This window comes from Hyperolius riggenbachi, chromosome 6, assembly GCF_040937935.1.
Source record: "Hyperolius riggenbachi isolate aHypRig1 chromosome 6, aHypRig1.pri, whole genome shotgun sequence".
NCBI classification, from domain to species: domain Eukaryota; kingdom Metazoa; phylum Chordata; class Amphibia; order Anura; family Hyperoliidae; genus Hyperolius; species Hyperolius riggenbachi.
This window is the reverse complement of record NC_090651.1, coordinates 223,578,177-223,595,250: the sequence shown is the minus strand read 5'-3', so window position 1 is coordinate 223,595,250 and position 17,074 is coordinate 223,578,177. Positions and strand designations below refer to the sequence as shown.

General features: G+C 45.5%; 1 protein-coding gene across 2 annotated transcripts in view; it reads right to left on the bottom strand.

Moving 5' to 3' along the window:
• The window catches only part of MRPS16 (mitochondrial ribosomal protein S16), a 37,069-nt gene that overhangs the window by 12,694 nt on the left and 7,301 nt on the right, over positions 1-17,074 (bottom strand). For both annotated transcript variants that reach the window (XM_068240473.1, XM_068240472.1), the window contains one exon: positions 12,577-12,609. In XM_068240473.1, coding sequence (XP_068096574.1) covers positions 12,577-12,589 — 13 coding nt within the window. In that variant the 5' untranslated portion in view covers positions 12,590-12,609. The remainder of the gene's footprint in view (positions 1-12,576; positions 12,610-17,074) is intronic.

Below are 17,074 nucleotides of genomic sequence, written 5' to 3'. Positions count from 1 at the left end.
CCAGACTGGCTCAAGTACCTGGACTCATAGCAGAAGATCCAGGTGGCGGAGGAGGACAGCGAGGGACTGATTAGCCTGAAGGGGGCTGGAGGAAGCACCAGGTATATATAAAATGTTAATTTAATCTGTCTCAGGTTTACTTAGTTACACAGTGTACTATACATATGCTCTCCCCACAGAGCTGCAGGGAATCCACTGAGAATGTTGTGCACATTGAACACAGAGGTGTTGTCTATCACACATAAACCTTGTTCAGATTGTGCATGAAGAATGTGTAATAGAGGAAGAATCTCCTCATTCCCCTGCAGAGTACCTGCACATCATTCTTACATGTACCCACAGTTACATTGCCTAGGGCCTGATAGATGTTCTTTGTTCCGGTCTGTACCTTTTACAAGTACTCTTACCAAGGACTAGTTTTAGTCTAAAGGGAATAAATATAGTAGTCTACATATCCTTCTCACTTCAGTTGTCTTGTAAAATTCCTAAGCGTCGGCAGTTAAGAGACGAATTTCACGTTACATACTGTTAATCAACAAAATTGTAATATGCAAATTAGAGGAGTCGGAGTCATCCTAAACTGAGGAGTCGGAGTCGGTGGATTTTTGGACCGACTCCACAGCCCTGTCAGAAACTATGGAAGCCAAAACATCAGCACTACAGCCATGGAATTACAGTTTATAAAAGAGAATAAAGATGTTGCTTATTCCATATTCCTAGCTTCTGGTTTTGCCCTTTTGGGCAAAATTAACTACCCTTAGGGAGAACATTTATACTTGCAAAACTGAGTTATTTTTTTGTTTTTTAAAGTCAGATACTTACCTCAGGAGAGGGAAGCCTTTGGATCCTCCAGAGGCTTCCCACAACCTTCCCTAGATCCCTCCTGGAAGCCGGAACCCCCTGGAACTTTATGTCCATACGTGAATGAGCATGGCCACACTGTACTTGTGCAGTGGCACAGACTTGCTTGGGCTTCGGTGGAAAAAGCTGAGCCTTGTCATGTCCGTGCTACTGCGCAGGTATGAGCCGTCAACTAGGCCTGTCAGCAGTTTTCAGGAGGACACCTCGCTGAAAAGCCTCTGGATTAGGTGGAAACATGTAGTGAGGACCCTGGATAAACCAAAAACAGTATACAAAACAGTAGTGATCTATGCACCATGAAAATCAGTACATATGAAATCAGTGCAGCCTTAAAAGTAAAGAACTCCCCTTGGTTTATGGAATGGTAAGCAGTAAATACCCATCTTAACCACTTAAGGACCGCCCCCAGCCGATGGGCGGCGGTAAAGTCCGGGCCCAAACGACCGCAATACGCCCATCGGCGGGGGCGGCTGCGGGAGTGGTTATGCGGTGATCGCGTCATTCGTGACGCGATCAGCCGCCGGGGACTGGCTCCGCCCACCGCTCGTAGTAACCCGCCGGCCGTTCGGAAGCGCCGGCGGGTTACTAGCACCCGGATCGCCGCACTTACATTGTATAATAGGCTTTGTAATGTATACAAAGCCTATTATACTGGCTGCCTCCTGCCCTGGTGGTCCCAGTGTCTGAGGGATCACCAGGGCAGGCTGCAGCCACCCTAGTCTGCACCCAAGCACACTGATTTCCCTCCCCCTGCCCCCTGATCGCCCACAGCACCCCTCAGACCCCCCCCTGCCCACCCCCCAGACCACTGTTTGCACCCAGTCACCCCCCTAATCACCCATCAATCACTCCCTGTCACTATCTGTCAACGCTATTTTTTTTTTTATCCCCCCCCCCCGCCCACTGCCCCCTCCTGATCACCCCCCCACCCCTCAGATTCTCCCCAGACCCCCCCCCAGACCCCTCCCCCCGTGTACTGTATGCATCTATCCCCCCTGATCACCTGTCAATCACCCGTCAATCACCCGTCAATCACCCCCTGTCTCTGCTACCCATCAATCAGCCCCTAACCTGCCCCTTGCGGGCAATCTGATCACCCACCCACACCAATAGATCGCCCGCAGATCCGACATCAGATCACCTCCCAAATCCATTGTTTACATCTATTCTCTCCTCTAAACACCCACTAATTACCCATCAATCACCTATCAATCACCCCCTATCACCACCTGTCACTGTTACCCATCAGATTAGACCCTAATCTACCCCTTGCGGGCACCCAATCACCCGCCCACACGCTCAGATTGCCCTCAGACCCCCCTTTATCAATTCGCCAGTGCAATATTTACATCTGTTATTCCCTGTAATAACCCACTGATCACCTGTCAATCACCTATCAATCACCCCCTGTCACTGCCACCCATCAATCACCCCCTGTCACTGCCACCCATCAATCAGCCCCTAACCTGCCCCTTGCGGGCAATCTGATCATCCACCCACACCAATAGATCGCCCGCAGATCCGACATCAGATCACCTCCCAAATCCATTGTTTACATCTATTCTCTTCTCTAAACACCCACTAATTACCCATCAATCACCTATCAATCACCACCTGTCACTGTTACCCATCAGATTAGACCCTAATCTACCCCTTGCGGGCACCCAATCACCCGCCCACACGCTCAGATTGCCCTCAGACCCCCCTTTATCAATTCGCCAGTGCAATATTTACATCTGTTATTCCCTGTAATAACCCACTGATCACCTGTCAATCACCTATCAATCACCCCCTGTCACTGCCACCCATCAATCACCCCCTGTCACTGCCACCCATCAATCAGCCCCTAACCTGCCCCTTGCGGGCAATCTGATCACCCACCCACACCAATAGATCGCCCGCAGATCCGACATCAGATCACCTCCCAAGTGCAGTGTTTACATCTCTTCTCTCCTCTGAACACCCACTAATTACCCATCAATCACCCCCTATCACCACCTGTCACGGTTACCCATCAGATTAGACCCTAATCTGCCCCTTGCGGGCACCCAATCACCCGCCCACACCTCAGAACGTCCTCAGACCCCAGCCCTGATCACCTCGCTAGTGCATTGCTTGCATCTATTTCCCCCCTCTAATCACACCTTGAGACACCCATCAATCACCTCCTGTCACCCCCTAGCACACCTACCCATCAGATCAGGCCCTAATTTGCCCCGTGTGGGCTCCTGATCACTCGGCCAAACCCTCAGGTCCCCCTCAGACCCCCTTCCGATCACCTCCCCAGTGCATTGATTGCATCTATTTTCCCCTCTAACCGCCCCCTGAGACACCCATCAATCACCTCCTGTCACCCCCTAGCACTCCTATCCATCAGATAAGGCCCAAAACATCCTGTCATCTAAGAGGCCACCCTGCTTATGACCGGTTCCACAAAATTTGCACCCTCATAGACCACCTGTCATCAAAATTTGCAGATGCTTATACCCCTGATCAGTCATTTTGAAAAATTTGGTTTCCAGACTACTCACAGTTTTGGGCCCGTAAAATGCCAGGGCAGTATAGGAACCCCACAAGTGACCCCATTTTAGAAAGAAGACACCCCAAGGTATTCTGTTAGGTGTATGATGAGTTCATAGAAGATTTTATTTTTTGTCACAAGTTAGCGGAAATGGATATGTATTGTTTTTTTTTTTTCACAAAGTGTCATTTTCCGCTAACTTGTGACAAAAAAAAAATCTTCTATGAACTCACCATACTCCTAACAGAATACCTTGGGGTGTCTTCTTTCTAAAATGGGGTCACTTGTGGGGTTCCTATACTGCCCTGGCATTTAAGGGGCCCTAAACCGTGAGCAGTAGTCTAGAATCCAAAGGCCTCAAAATGACCTGTGAATAGGACGTTAGGCCCCTTAGCGCACCTAGGTTGCAAAAAAGTGTCACACATGTGGTATCGCCGTACTCAGAAGAAGTAGTATATTGTGTTTTGGGGTGTATTTTTACACATACCCATGCTGGGTGGGAGAAATCTCTCTGTAAAAGGACAATTGTGTGTAAAAAAAAATCAAACAATTGTCATTTACAGAGATATTTCTCCCACCCAGCATGGGTATGTGTAAAAATACACCCCAAAACACATTATACTACTTCTCCTGAGTACGGCGGTACCACATGTGTAGCACTTTTTTGCACCCTAAGTGCGCTAAGAGGCCCAAAGTCCAATGAGTACCTTTAGGATTTCACAGGTCATTTTGCGACATTTGGTTTCAAGACTACTCCTCACGGTTTAGGGACCCTAAAATGCCAGAGCAGTATAGGAACCCCACAAATGACCCCATTTTAGAAAGAAGACACCCCAAGGTATTCCGTTAGGAGTATGGTGAGTTCATAGAAGATTTTATTTTTTGTCATAAGTTAGCGGAAAATGACACTTTGTGAAAAAAAACAATTAAAATCAATTTCCGCTAACTTGTGACAAAAAAAAAAAATCTTCTATGAACTCACCATCCTCCTAACGGAATACCTTGGGGTGTCTTCTTTCTAAAATGGGGTAATTTGTGGGGTTCCTATACTGTCCTGGCATTTTAGGGGCCCTAAACCGCGAGGAGTAGTCTTGAAACGAAATTTCTCAAAATGACCTGTGAAATCCTAAAGGTACTCATTGAACTTTGGGCCCCTTAGCGCAGTTAGGGTGCAAAAAAGTGCCACACATGTGGTATCGCCGTACTCAGGAGAAGTAGTATAATGTGTTTTGGGGTGTATTTTTCCACATACCCATGCTGAGTGGCAGAAATATCTCTATAAATAGACAATTGTGTGTAAAAAAAATAAAACAATTGTCATTTATGGAGATATTTCTCCCACCCAGCATGGGTATGTGTAAAAATACACCCCAAAACACATTATACTACTTCTCCTGAGTACGGCAATACCACATGTGTGGCACTTTTTTGCAGCCTAACTGCGCTAAGGGGCCAAAAGTCCAATGAGCATCTTTAGGCTTTACAGGGGTGCTTACAATTAGGCACCCCCAAAATGCCAGGACAGTGAACACACCCCACAAATGACCCCATTTTGGAAAGTAGACACTTCAAGGTATTCAGAGAGGAGCATAGTGAGTCTGTGGCAGATTTCATTTTTTTTTGTTGCAAGTTAGAAGAAATGGAAACTTTTTTTTTTCTTTTTTTTGTCAGAAAGTGTCATTTTCCGCTAACTTGTGACAAAAAATAAAATCTTCTATGAACTCACCATGCCTCTCACTGAATACTTTGGGATGTCTTCTTTCCAAAATGGGGTCATTTGGGGGGTATTTGTACTATCCTGGAATTTTAGCCCCTCATGAAACCTGACAGGTGCGCAGAAAAGTCAGAGATGCTTGAAAATGGGAAAATTCACTTTTGGCATCATAGTTTGTAAACGCTATAACTTTTATCCAAACCAATAAATATACACTGAATGGGTTTTTTTTAATCAAAAACATGTTTGTCCACATTTTTCGTGCTGCATGTATACAGAAATTTTACTTTATTTGAAAAATGTCAGCACAGAAAGTTAAAAAAAATCATTTTTTTGCCAAAATTCATGTCTTTTTTGATGAATATAATAAAAAGTAAAAATCGCAGGAGCAATCAAATAGCATCAAAAGAAAGCTTTATTAGTGACAAGAAAAGGAGGTAAAATTCATTTAGGTGGTAGGTTGTATGACCGAGCAATAAACCGTGAAAGCTGCAGTGGTCTGAATGGAAAAAAAGTGCCTGGTCCTTAAAGAGGAGCTGTTAGGTATAGGGTCTCAGAGAAAATAAACACATATATCAGTAGCTAAAGATTGGCTGTACTTACATTACATATGCATTTCACTGTCCACGTTTGGATTTCACAGAATTTGTATATAGTATATGCAGAGATAGATGCTCCTGACAGCTCATGGCAGGCTCCATGTTTGTGAAGCCAAATGTGTCGTCATGTCCTGCCTGCTTCTGATCACAGATAAGCTCGTTCTTGAACAACACGGTGTGCAGTGAATATTAATGAGCCATGTGGCTAGGAACAATAGCTGACTCCTGCAGTGAAACTCTGCCCCGAGATTTATCAGTGTTTTGCGCTGGACTGATTAGAAGCTCCTGTACCGTCTCATTAGCAGCTGAGGGGAGGGCCCCAGAATGCTTTGCAGTTTAGCTGCGGCTTGCGTCTTTATGGGTCTATAACAGACTTTAAGATAAGCACACATCAAAGGTAACTGAGATGTTTATCTTCACTAATGGCTTTTGAGCTTCCTTCTAAACTGTTTAACACAGGAGAATAGAGGTTTAAATTAGCTTCTGCAGCCTGACAGTTACTCTTTAAGGGGTAGAAAGACTGTGGTCCTGAAGTGGTTAAACACCTAATTCCACTTGTGTGGCAAATGGATCTTCCCGGATGCATGCAGAATTAATATGGCGGCGCATGCAGATTCAGAAGTTTGCAAAGCAAAAGCGCATGGTCATAGGGGTTTGGCTTTCTTTTGTCCAGAACCTATACATAAGCTATGTCCTGACTGCAGGACACTGCTGTATCATCTGCAGCTCAGACTGCATTGTGCCCCTGCACCCTGTTCTTATTGTTCTTCCTGCTTCAATCTTTGGTCTGTCACTAGTCTTTGCTTCAGCTCTGCCTGTTGTGACCTCAGCTAGTTATTCACCTCCAATAGCCAGAAGTCTGCTGACCTTGCCCTAACTATGCCCATTCAGCCTGCTGCTACTTCAGTGCTACATCTTGCCTCTCCTTTCTCTCCTTCACTGGTGGGACAATCCCTGGGGTCACAAATTGGTGGCTACTAGGCAGCAAAGAGTATGTAGCCTGCTAGGGGTGGTGGTCCATCATCCCTTGCCGGGTGCTTTAAAGAAAACCCAAAGGGTTTGATGCACAAAGCAGTGGTAATATTGCTGTATGTAGACAGCAGGGATGGGCTCACGAGTCCTTAATGACTCGAATTCGTAATTAAAATGTGCCTTAATTGCCGCAGCTGTGCGGCTGGATGATAAGGGGTTATTTAGCCACAATCCGCCGTCCTTCCTGCGCTCCAAATAGCTTGCACGCTTCATATTGGACGCGTTGCAAGCCTCACTGCACGCACTTCCTCTGTCAAGCCGGAAGGAGGGAGTGCGCCGTGGTGAGGCTTGCAACACGTCCAATAGGACGCGTGCAAGCTATTTGGAGCACATGCAGGATGGCGGAATTGTGGGTAAATAACACCTTATCTAGCCACACAGCTGCAGCAATTAAGGCTCATTTTAAATTACGAATTCGAGTCCTTACAGACTCGTGATTACTAGTGAGCCCCATCCCTGGTAGACAGTGCAATATTACCGTTACTACTTCCAGCAGTGCACAGTGCATTGCACAATTAGAGTGACGTACGGTACATAGGTAACCTAATCATTACTACAGTAACGCTGGTTATGCTACTTGTGCAATGCATGTTTATCAGCATAACGATCACATTACCCATGTACCGCAGGTCACGCCAATTGGGCAACATGTGGTACACTGCTGATGGTAGTAATGGTAGTATTGCCATGCGCTGCCTGCACACACAGTAATATTAATTCTGCTTCCTGAATCAACCTCATAGTGCCTTAACCTCCTTGGCAGTAATCCCGAGCTAGGGTCGGGGGCGGAAAACCGCAGCAAAGAGCGGTAATTCCGACCTGTGTTCAGGGTAGCTGCCAGAGGCTGTTTGCAGAGCTATGCGCAGCGGGCGTTTCTACAAGCCTCCCGGGGTATCTCGACGTCAGCCACCATTCTTCTTCCTCTCCTCCGGGGCTCTGCTTCCTCCTGGTGAGATCGACGACTGTCGCAATTTCACTTTAGAGTTGCAGAGCCACCTGGAGGATGGAGGGGAACTGCAGCGCTGGAGCCAGGGAGGTGAGAGCTTGCTAGAACTGCTGCAGACCTTCCTGGCAGAATGATGTTTTCCAGAATTTAAGGTTTGAAAAGGTGCAAAAAAAACCCCAAAAACAAACAAAAAAAAAACGCACCGCTTATAGACCCTAAAATCCGGAAAGAATCATAACGCCAAGGGGGTTAAGCCTGATTCACACGTACGAGGCATGTTCTTATTCCTCGGGCAACATTACAGGGCCGAGGCTGTACACCAGGCTGGGCACATGTTCTATTGCTATGCTATGGGTTAGGGGAGGGGGTGGAGGACTGATGGAGCAGTGTGCTTGCGACGTAATGTGGTTAGCAGGGTGAGTGAAAAGAACAGTGCTAGCAAAAGTGATCCACCATGTTGATCGCTGGCCGAGACATTAATGCAAGGGTCAACAGCAAATCGGATTATAACAAGTTGGGATTTTAGGTCAACCACTGCTCCCTGTCAAGGGGAGGGACCACAGATAAGATCAGCTGTTCGCTAATCTAATGCTGGGAATACACGGATAGTTTCATAATTACAAGTCGAGCCGCTGATGGCTCGATTGATAATTTCCGACAGGTCCGATGACCCCGCTCGATCCCCGTGGGCGGACAATAGCAGGGAGTCGAGCGGAAGATAAGGAAGCGCCCGCGGGGACGAGCGGGGATCGATCCAGGTGCCGGCAGGGAAGAGCAGGGATGCACCGGGATCGAGCCAGCGGCTCGATCCGGCGCATAATCTATTCCGTGTATGCCCAGCATAACTGTGCTGAAGCCGCCAAGGGAAGCTGCTAAATGACATGAGCTTCACAATGGCATTCACACTAATCCGTATATTGAGGTAATCTCCATCTATATTGCACAGGCATAAGCTGAAGTCTTGCCAACGTACACCCTTGGCAGGTGTCCTCCCCTTCAGCCTCATTACCTCCCCTGCCCTCGGCCTGCCTGGATCAAAATACATTTTTTTTTTACAGTGTTTAGAGAGGAGACACAACAGAACAGCTGCAGCCTGTCCTATCATTCCTAAGTACCACTGGTTTGCTGTCTTATCCGCACTGATTTTCTGTCATGTCTTTTTGCTATAATTCTTATTTCAGATTTCTGTCTGCCTGCCTAGATTAGATCACATCTCTTTTCACGGTGGCTGTGGGCTAGGAGCAGTACATGGGGGGGGGGGGGGGGGGGGGTGGAATTATGATATCAATCCCCAGCATCCTTTGCAACTATGGTTGGTTTTGAAAAAAAAAATAAAAAAAAAAAAAAAATCACCCTGGCCCAATTTCGAACTGGGGCGGGGATTTCAAGACCATATGTGTAATACGGACCCTGGAGGTGAGCAAATCACACTTTATTATGTGTAATTTTATATATCTTGGCAACTTATTTGTTTTAACCTCTTGAGGACTGCTGTGTTAAACCCCCTAAAGACCAGGCACATTTTCATTAAATTGACCACTGCAGCTTTAAGGCCAAGCTGCAGGACCGCAAAACACAGCACACAAGTGATTCCTCCCCCTTTTCTCACCACCAACAGAGCTCTCTGTTGGTGGGGTCTGATCACCCCCCAGTGTTTGTTTGTTTATTTGTTGTTGTTTTTTTAAGTAAAAAGTGTTTTTTTTTTCCTGTTGTATACTCCCCTCACTCCCCCCGCCGGCCAATCCCTGTGATCAGCTGTCATAGGCTTCAGCCTATGTCAGCCGATCACCTCTGTGGCTCAGGAGGGGACAGCCGTGTCACACGGCTGTCCCCAGTACAGCGCTACTGCTGATCGCAGCGCTGTACGGGTAATTAGACGGCGATTACGCCATCTAACAGTCTCCCGAGCGGCAATAGCCGCTCGGAGACTGAAGAGGGGGCGGAGCTCCGCCCTCTGAGAATGAGATGCGCGTGCACCGTGCGCGCGATCTCATTCAAAACAGAGCCCCAGGACGTTACACCAATCGGCGTCAGGCGGTCCTGGGGCTGCCGCCACGGCCACACCCATTGGTGTGACGCGGTCGGCAAAAGGTTAAAGCAAACTGTAATTTATAAGGGAAATTGCTCCCAACTTCAGTAGGAGGTAGTTATTAAAACACAGGATTTTTAAACAACAATAATAATCAGCTTTGTCTAAGTGCCAGTTCACACTGTCCTAAAAAAAAGTTTATTTAGCGGAATGAAATGGAACAGTTTCCAACGGATGTAAACAGATCCTATGTTAATCAATAGGATCCATTCAAATCAGTCAGTTTGAAACAAATCCATTGGGTGCATTCAGCTGAACTGACCAGAAATATAGGGATTGCGATAATTCTGAATCGACAGATGCGTTCCATTGACCGTGCAGTAGCGGAGCTCAGGGATGAAAAAATGATGCCCACTAAAAACTGATCCATTTGATGGACCAGTTTCTACCCAGGATAGTTTTTGATGCGTGCAGTGTGAATCAGCTCTTAGGGTCCAGACACACTATAAGCGCTTTTCTGAGCACTTTGCGATAGATTTGCGCTTTTTAAAAATCCTATTCACTTTCATTAAAATCGAGGTAAAGATCTTGATTTTTCACGTACGCGTTTGCAAGATCGCGACGATTTTTACCGCCATTTTAATGAAAGTGAATGGGAGAAAGTTTTAAAAAGCGCTCAGAAAGTGCTAATCAATCGCAAAGCGCTCAGAAAAGCGCTTATAGTGTGTCTGGGCCCTTACACATAGGCCTCAATTTACTAAGGCCCCGTTCACACTGCACGCGTTTACAGCCATGTTTTGGAAACGCGTGCAGGTGGCCGACACGCACGACATCAGATAGTGCATACAGTGCACTGTCTGATGTTCACACTGCATGCGTTCCGGACCTGTGCGGTCCGGGAACGCATGCTGCACGCATTTTTTGCAAAAACGCATGGCTGTCCCATTCACTTTTCAGTGATGGGATCAGCTACGCAACACACACAAACGCGGATGGCGTGCGTTCGCATGCGTTGTGTTCCGCACACATGGCCATCCGCGTTTGTGATGTGAACGGGGCCTAAGCAGTGTAGACTAGTCTACTGATGGTTTTTTAGTCTACTGATGGTTTGGCCAGTTGCATCAAAGGGGAATTCACTATTACCAAATGTTTTAGACCTGGTCTAAACCATTTGGTAATCAGTTGGGTAAAGCAGGGGAAATGATCAAAAGATGCCATTCACAAACAAGTAGCGGTACTTATCCGTTAGCCGGGCGCATCCTCTAGGTGGCGACAAAACTCCACCAGTTACATCTTTCCCTACTATCCATGGAGGGGGAATAGTAATTAGCGCCACCTGCCGGATGCGCCCGGCTAACGGATAAGTACCTAAGTAGCTATGACTGACACCCTTCTCCATTGATGATCGCTCCTCTGCATACAATTACACTCCTGCATAATTAATTCAAAAGGTTCCATCCTCACATCTCAATTATATCTCACGGAATTACTTTACCTACATAAATCAGCTGGTCTAATCTCTGTCAGAAGAAGTGGGTGTGGTTACTCCTTGTTTGCCTTTGTGAATTGTGTCACAACTGAATGTAAGACCAGGTCTAAAAACAGGTCTAACAAATTGCACCAAACCATCAGTAGACTAAAAACCATCTATAGACTAGTCTAAACTGCTTAGTGAATTGAGGCTATAGTGTCAGTGCTACTGTGTGTAAATCAACTGTTTCCCAGCAAATGCAACAGAGGCCCAGTGCACACCAAAACCCTCTAGCTGCTTCTTCTTCTGACAGAGATTAGACCAGCTGATTTATGTAGGTAAAGTAATTCCGTGAGATATAATTGAGATGTGAGGATGGAACCTTTTGAATTAATTATGCAGGAGTGTAATTGTATGCAGAGGAGCGATCATCAATGGAGAAGGGTGTCAGTCATAGCTACTTAGGTACTTATCCGTTAGCCGGGCGCATCCGGCAGGTGGCGCTAATCACTGTTCCCCAACCCTGTCCTCAAGGCCCACCAACAGTGCATGTTTTGTGGAAATCCACACAGGTAGTTAATCAGCTCTGCTGAAACACTAATTACCTCACCTGTGCATGTTTGTAGTTTTCTGCAAAACATGTACTTTTGGTGGGCCTTGAGGACAGGGGTGGGGAACTCTGCTCTAGCAGATCTGCAAAACGCTAGAGGTTTTTGAAGCAGATTTCAGAGCGATTCTAAGCATGTTTTCTAAACATGCCTAGCCTTTTTTGGAGATTTTTTTGTGTAGCAGATTACAAATATTGTTACAGTAAAGCTGTTACTTAACAGCTTCTGTAACAAAAACGCCTGGAAAACAGCTCTGATCTAGCGTTTTTCAGAGCAGTTTTCCACTTTCCTATACTTTAACATTGAGGCAGAAACGCCTAAAATCTCAAAAACGCTGCCGCCCCCGAGTTTGCGTTTGTGGAAAAAACGAACCGCTCTGGTGTGCACCATCCCATTCACTTTCATTAGCCAAGTGGTTTTCCCCCTGCAAGCGTTTTAAAAACCGCTCCAGAACAGCTCCGGTGTGCACCAGCCCACAGTCCTGAATTAGATTAGGTACTGAAGCTCTCAATTTAGTACTTACCCCACCATAAAACAAGAGCAGTGCTTAACTGTTAGAGGTGTGCTAATTTCATATATAGACTTACTCAGGGTGCGCAGATCCCTTCTGTTTTTGTTTACTGATAACCCCAGGAGACATCCTAAAGGGCAACCAGTGAAGGGAAAAATATGACAGATGAATGATTACACCTGTATTTATTTTGTATGCAGAAGCACAGTCAGGGAGTTAAGGTTTTTCAATGCAGTTATTTTTAATCATGCAATGGTCTGGTCATCAAATAGCACAATACTTACTCAGGTGAACCATTGTATCATTGCCAATGTGCCCTGTAAAGCAAAGGAGACAGTGTAATTAATGTCAAGAAACAGGTCTTCCACAACAGTACTGTAAGTAAATGTCTACTTAAAGAGACACTGAAGCGAAAAAAAATATATGATATAGTGAATTGGTTGTGTACTATGAATAATTACTAGAAGATTAGCAGCAAAGAAAATATTCTCATACTTTTATTTTCAGGTATATAGTGTTTTTTCTAACATTGCATCATTCTATAATATGTGCACATTACACAACACTCAGCATTCAAAATGAGTCTTTCAGAGCAGTCTGTGAAGTAATGACCTCTCCTCTAGCAGAGGAAAAGTAAATAGTCCAGGAACAGTTGAGATAATAAAAGTCAGATAACAGCCCTCTCCATGACTAACTTTGTCGGAGAGCTTAATGGCTTGTTTGCATAGAGATAACAACTGGAGTTTCTCAACTCTTCCTGTACTGGAAACAATTACACTGATGTATCTGATCTTAATGTTTTATTTCTTAGCTGTGCTACACATACAAATCATAATATCATTTTTTTCCGCTTCAGTGTCTCTTTAAAGGAGCACTATGGGGAAAAATTTTAAAATTTTAAATATGTGCAAACATAGACAAATAAGAAGTACACTTTTTTCCAGAGTAAAATGAGCCATAAATTACTTTTCTCTTATGTTGCTGTCACTTACAGTAGATAGTAGAAATCTGACAGAAGTGACAGGTTTTGGACTAGTCCATCTCTTCATAGGGGATTCTCAGCAAGGCTTTTATTCTTTATAAAGATATTCCCTTAAAGCGGAATATAACCCTGCATTTCAACTTTGCTCTAAAACATTATTTAAAACATATTATATGCAAAAAGCATTTTTTTTTACCTAGACCAGCATTGGAAGGGTTAAACACAGAGGTTTAAAGTTCCATGGAGAGATATGCAGAAGTTCAGATTGTTACATTCTATTTAGTTATACGTATCTATTGAGAAATGTTACACACTCTTTGGCTGTCCTCCAACTCCTTCTCAGTCAGAGATGAGTCACATTCAACACTTAGATACATTTATGTAAACAAAATGTATCTATGTCAGCTTCCAATGCGTCTGCAGAAATCTCCAGGAACTTTAAAGCACTGTGTAACCCTTCCAATGCTGGTCTAGTAAAAAAAAAAAATGTTGGTTGCATATAATATACTGTAAATAATGTTTTAAAGCAAAGTTGAAATGCAGGGTTATATTCCGCTTTAAAAAGGATTTAAACAATGATGCTGGCCAACTTACCTGCTTGCTACACAGTTTTTTGGCAGTTGGACAGAGCAACTGCCATTCACTAAGTGGTTTTGAAAATATATAAAATTCCTGAGAATCCCCCATGAAGAGATGGACTAGTCCAAAACCTGTTGCTTCTATCAGATTTCTACTACCTACTGTAAGTGACAGCAACATGGGAGAAAAGTAATTTATGGCTCATTTTACTCTGGAAGAAACACACTTCTTATTTGTATACTGTATGTTTGCACATATTTTAAATTTTATAATTTTTCACCATAGTGCTCCTTTAACTTCATAAATTATTTTAATGCATCCGATAGGAAATTTGTATAAATTAATGTGCAACGTTTTGTACATCGGATGTCTGTATTTTAGTTTTTTTTTTAAAATAATAAATGTATTAAAATAACTTAGCTTGCTTAGTCCTGTATTTCAGTTGCATACATATAATTAAGCTGCCGGGAGATTAGGGCGCAGGATAAAGCCGAAAAATGGCTCACCCTGCTCCTGCAAAAGTCTCGGCAGCGTTTATTATTCCCCCTTCAGGTCTCTGTGGAGAGTGGGGCAAGACGTAATTTGGTTGCCTGCAGTGGCTGGTGGACGAATTACACCATTTATACAGTAATTTGGCTCTGTGTTTTGATGGCACCCAAATTACGGTCTAAGCGATGCTTTTGCCGTAGTTCTCATTATGACCTATAGCATCGCTGGCTGCGCCCAAATCTTTGGTGTTGTTTTTACTTGATTCAATTTCAGTGCTGCCAGGAGTTCACACTGCAAAACAAAACTGACCCCCAAGTGTACAATGTCCCACCCTGGTGCCCACACTGCGTAAATTCTACCCTGATCTAATGGCGCAACTCTCGGCGTCCTCCACAGTCACCCAATTACTGTAAGCACTGTGACACGTGTACCACATGGCTCGTGTGTTTTGTCACACACATGCTTGGTGCCACACGGTACAGGCACTCGATAATGGGAGTGACAGTGGATGACCATGGGAGTTGTGCCAGCAGGACAGACGAGGATTTACACAGCATGGGCACCGGAACAAATTTTACACTGGGAGGGGTACAGCAGCCAGGTGTCCGTCATGTACATCGGTCATCGCGATATCGAACGCCATTACTGCGCCGCCGCACACACACACAATCAAGCACTTTTGAGAGAGAGATAATCCAGCATGCTTGATCAACGCATTTGCATACCTCCCAACATTTTGAATTCAGAAAGAGGGACACTTAAGCCACACCCCTAATCACGCCCCTAGCACACCCCTAGCCACGCATACCATAAATACTTTATAAGAAAAATATATCATTTTATAATTTAGACCACACTGGTCCTTTCTATCCTTGTTCATTTGCCTTCATAACACATGGAAATAAGAAATATGTGAGTTTAAAGGATGAGTATAAAGTTTTTAGTCAATTTAACACATTTTTCAGTAGGTCTGTACATCAGTCCTGTAAGAGGGACAAATAAGGAGGAAAGAGCGACAGGGCTCCCAAAGAGGGACTGTTGGGAGCTATGGGAGAGGGGGACACACAGCATGGCAAGGGGCACTGGAGATGGGACACACAGCAGGGCAGGAGACACTGGAGGGGTGGACACACAGCATGGCAGGGGACACTGGAGATGGGGACACACAACAGGACAGGGGACACTGGAGAAGACACACAACTGGGCAGGGGACACTGGAGAGGGGGACACACAGCATGGCAGGGGACACTGGAGAGGGGGACCCACAGCATGGCAGGGGACACTGGAGAGGGGGACACACAGCATGGCAGGGCAGGCGACACTGGAGAGGGGGACCCCCAGCATGGCATGGGACACTGGAGAGGGGGACACAGCATGGCAGGGAACACTGGAGAGGGGGACACAGCATGGCAGGGAACACTGGAGAGGGGGACACACAGCATGGCAGGGAACACTGGAGAGGGGGACACACAGCATGGCAGGGAGGGGACACTGAGAGGGAAACACAGCATGGAAGGGAGGGGACACTGAGAGGGACACACAGCATGGAAGGGAGGGGACACACAACATGGCAGGGAAGGGACACAGAGAGACACACAGCATGGCAGGGGACACTGGAAAGGCACACACAGCATGGCAGGGCTGGGGACACACAACATGGCACTATAGCAGAGAGGGGACACACATGAGGCAGGGGTCAGAGCACTTATCAGTTGTGTAGCAAGGAACTGCAGGATGTAATAAGTTCTGCAGGATGTAATAAGTTCTGCAGGATCTCTCCTGCACTGTGCAATCACTGTGACAAGGACCATGCCCGGCAGCTGCACTGATTCACTTGCCTCCTCCAGCAGATTTCAGCTTCATGCTTCCCCTCTCTGTCTGGGTCATGTGCTCTGCCGGGTTTCTGAAAAAAGGGCGGAGCTAGACGGAGCTCAGTGTCAGTCCACACAGCCAATTAGCTTCAAGCAAGCCACAAGTGTGTGTGTGTGATCATCAGGTTGTCTCCAGAGCAGGAAGAGAGACAGCAGTTATGGGCATTGAGGCAGAGCAATGTTATTATCCAAAGGGCACCTAGTGTGTCTGCTAAAACGGGACTTAAGGGGGAGTGGGCGGGATCCGGGAGGAGGGGGAGGAGCCCAGGATAGTCCCGCCCAAATCGGGACTGTTGGGGACTATGCATTAGGCTCCCTGCACACTGCAAATCCGTTTTCCGATTCCGATTCCGATTCCGTTTCCGATTTTCCTTGAATACATTCAACAGAAAAACGGATCAAAAAACGCAGCATGCAGTTAAGATTAAAAATCTGAATCGGAATCGGATGTAAAAACAGATTAAAAATCTGAATCTGAATCTGATTTGCTTGCAGTGTGCAAGAGGCCTTTGACTGATTTTTCGACTCATGGATTAGGCAGACTTATTGCAGCACTGATTTATATCCAATTTGATAAAATTATTGAACCAGATAGTCGATTGGGCCGCAACAACTCTGTATTTGTATCTTGGTGTATACCACTGTCTGCATTATTTTGTACCCAATGTTTGTTTGTTACTTACTTTGTACACCACCACAGAATATGTTGGCGCTTTATAAATCAATAATAAAATGCAGTAAGCTCTCCACTTAGGCCATCAGGACATATAATATTAAAGAGAACCCGAGGTGTGTTTAAAGAATGTTATCTGCATACAGAGGCTGGATCTGCCTATACAGCCCAGCCTCTGTTGCTATCCC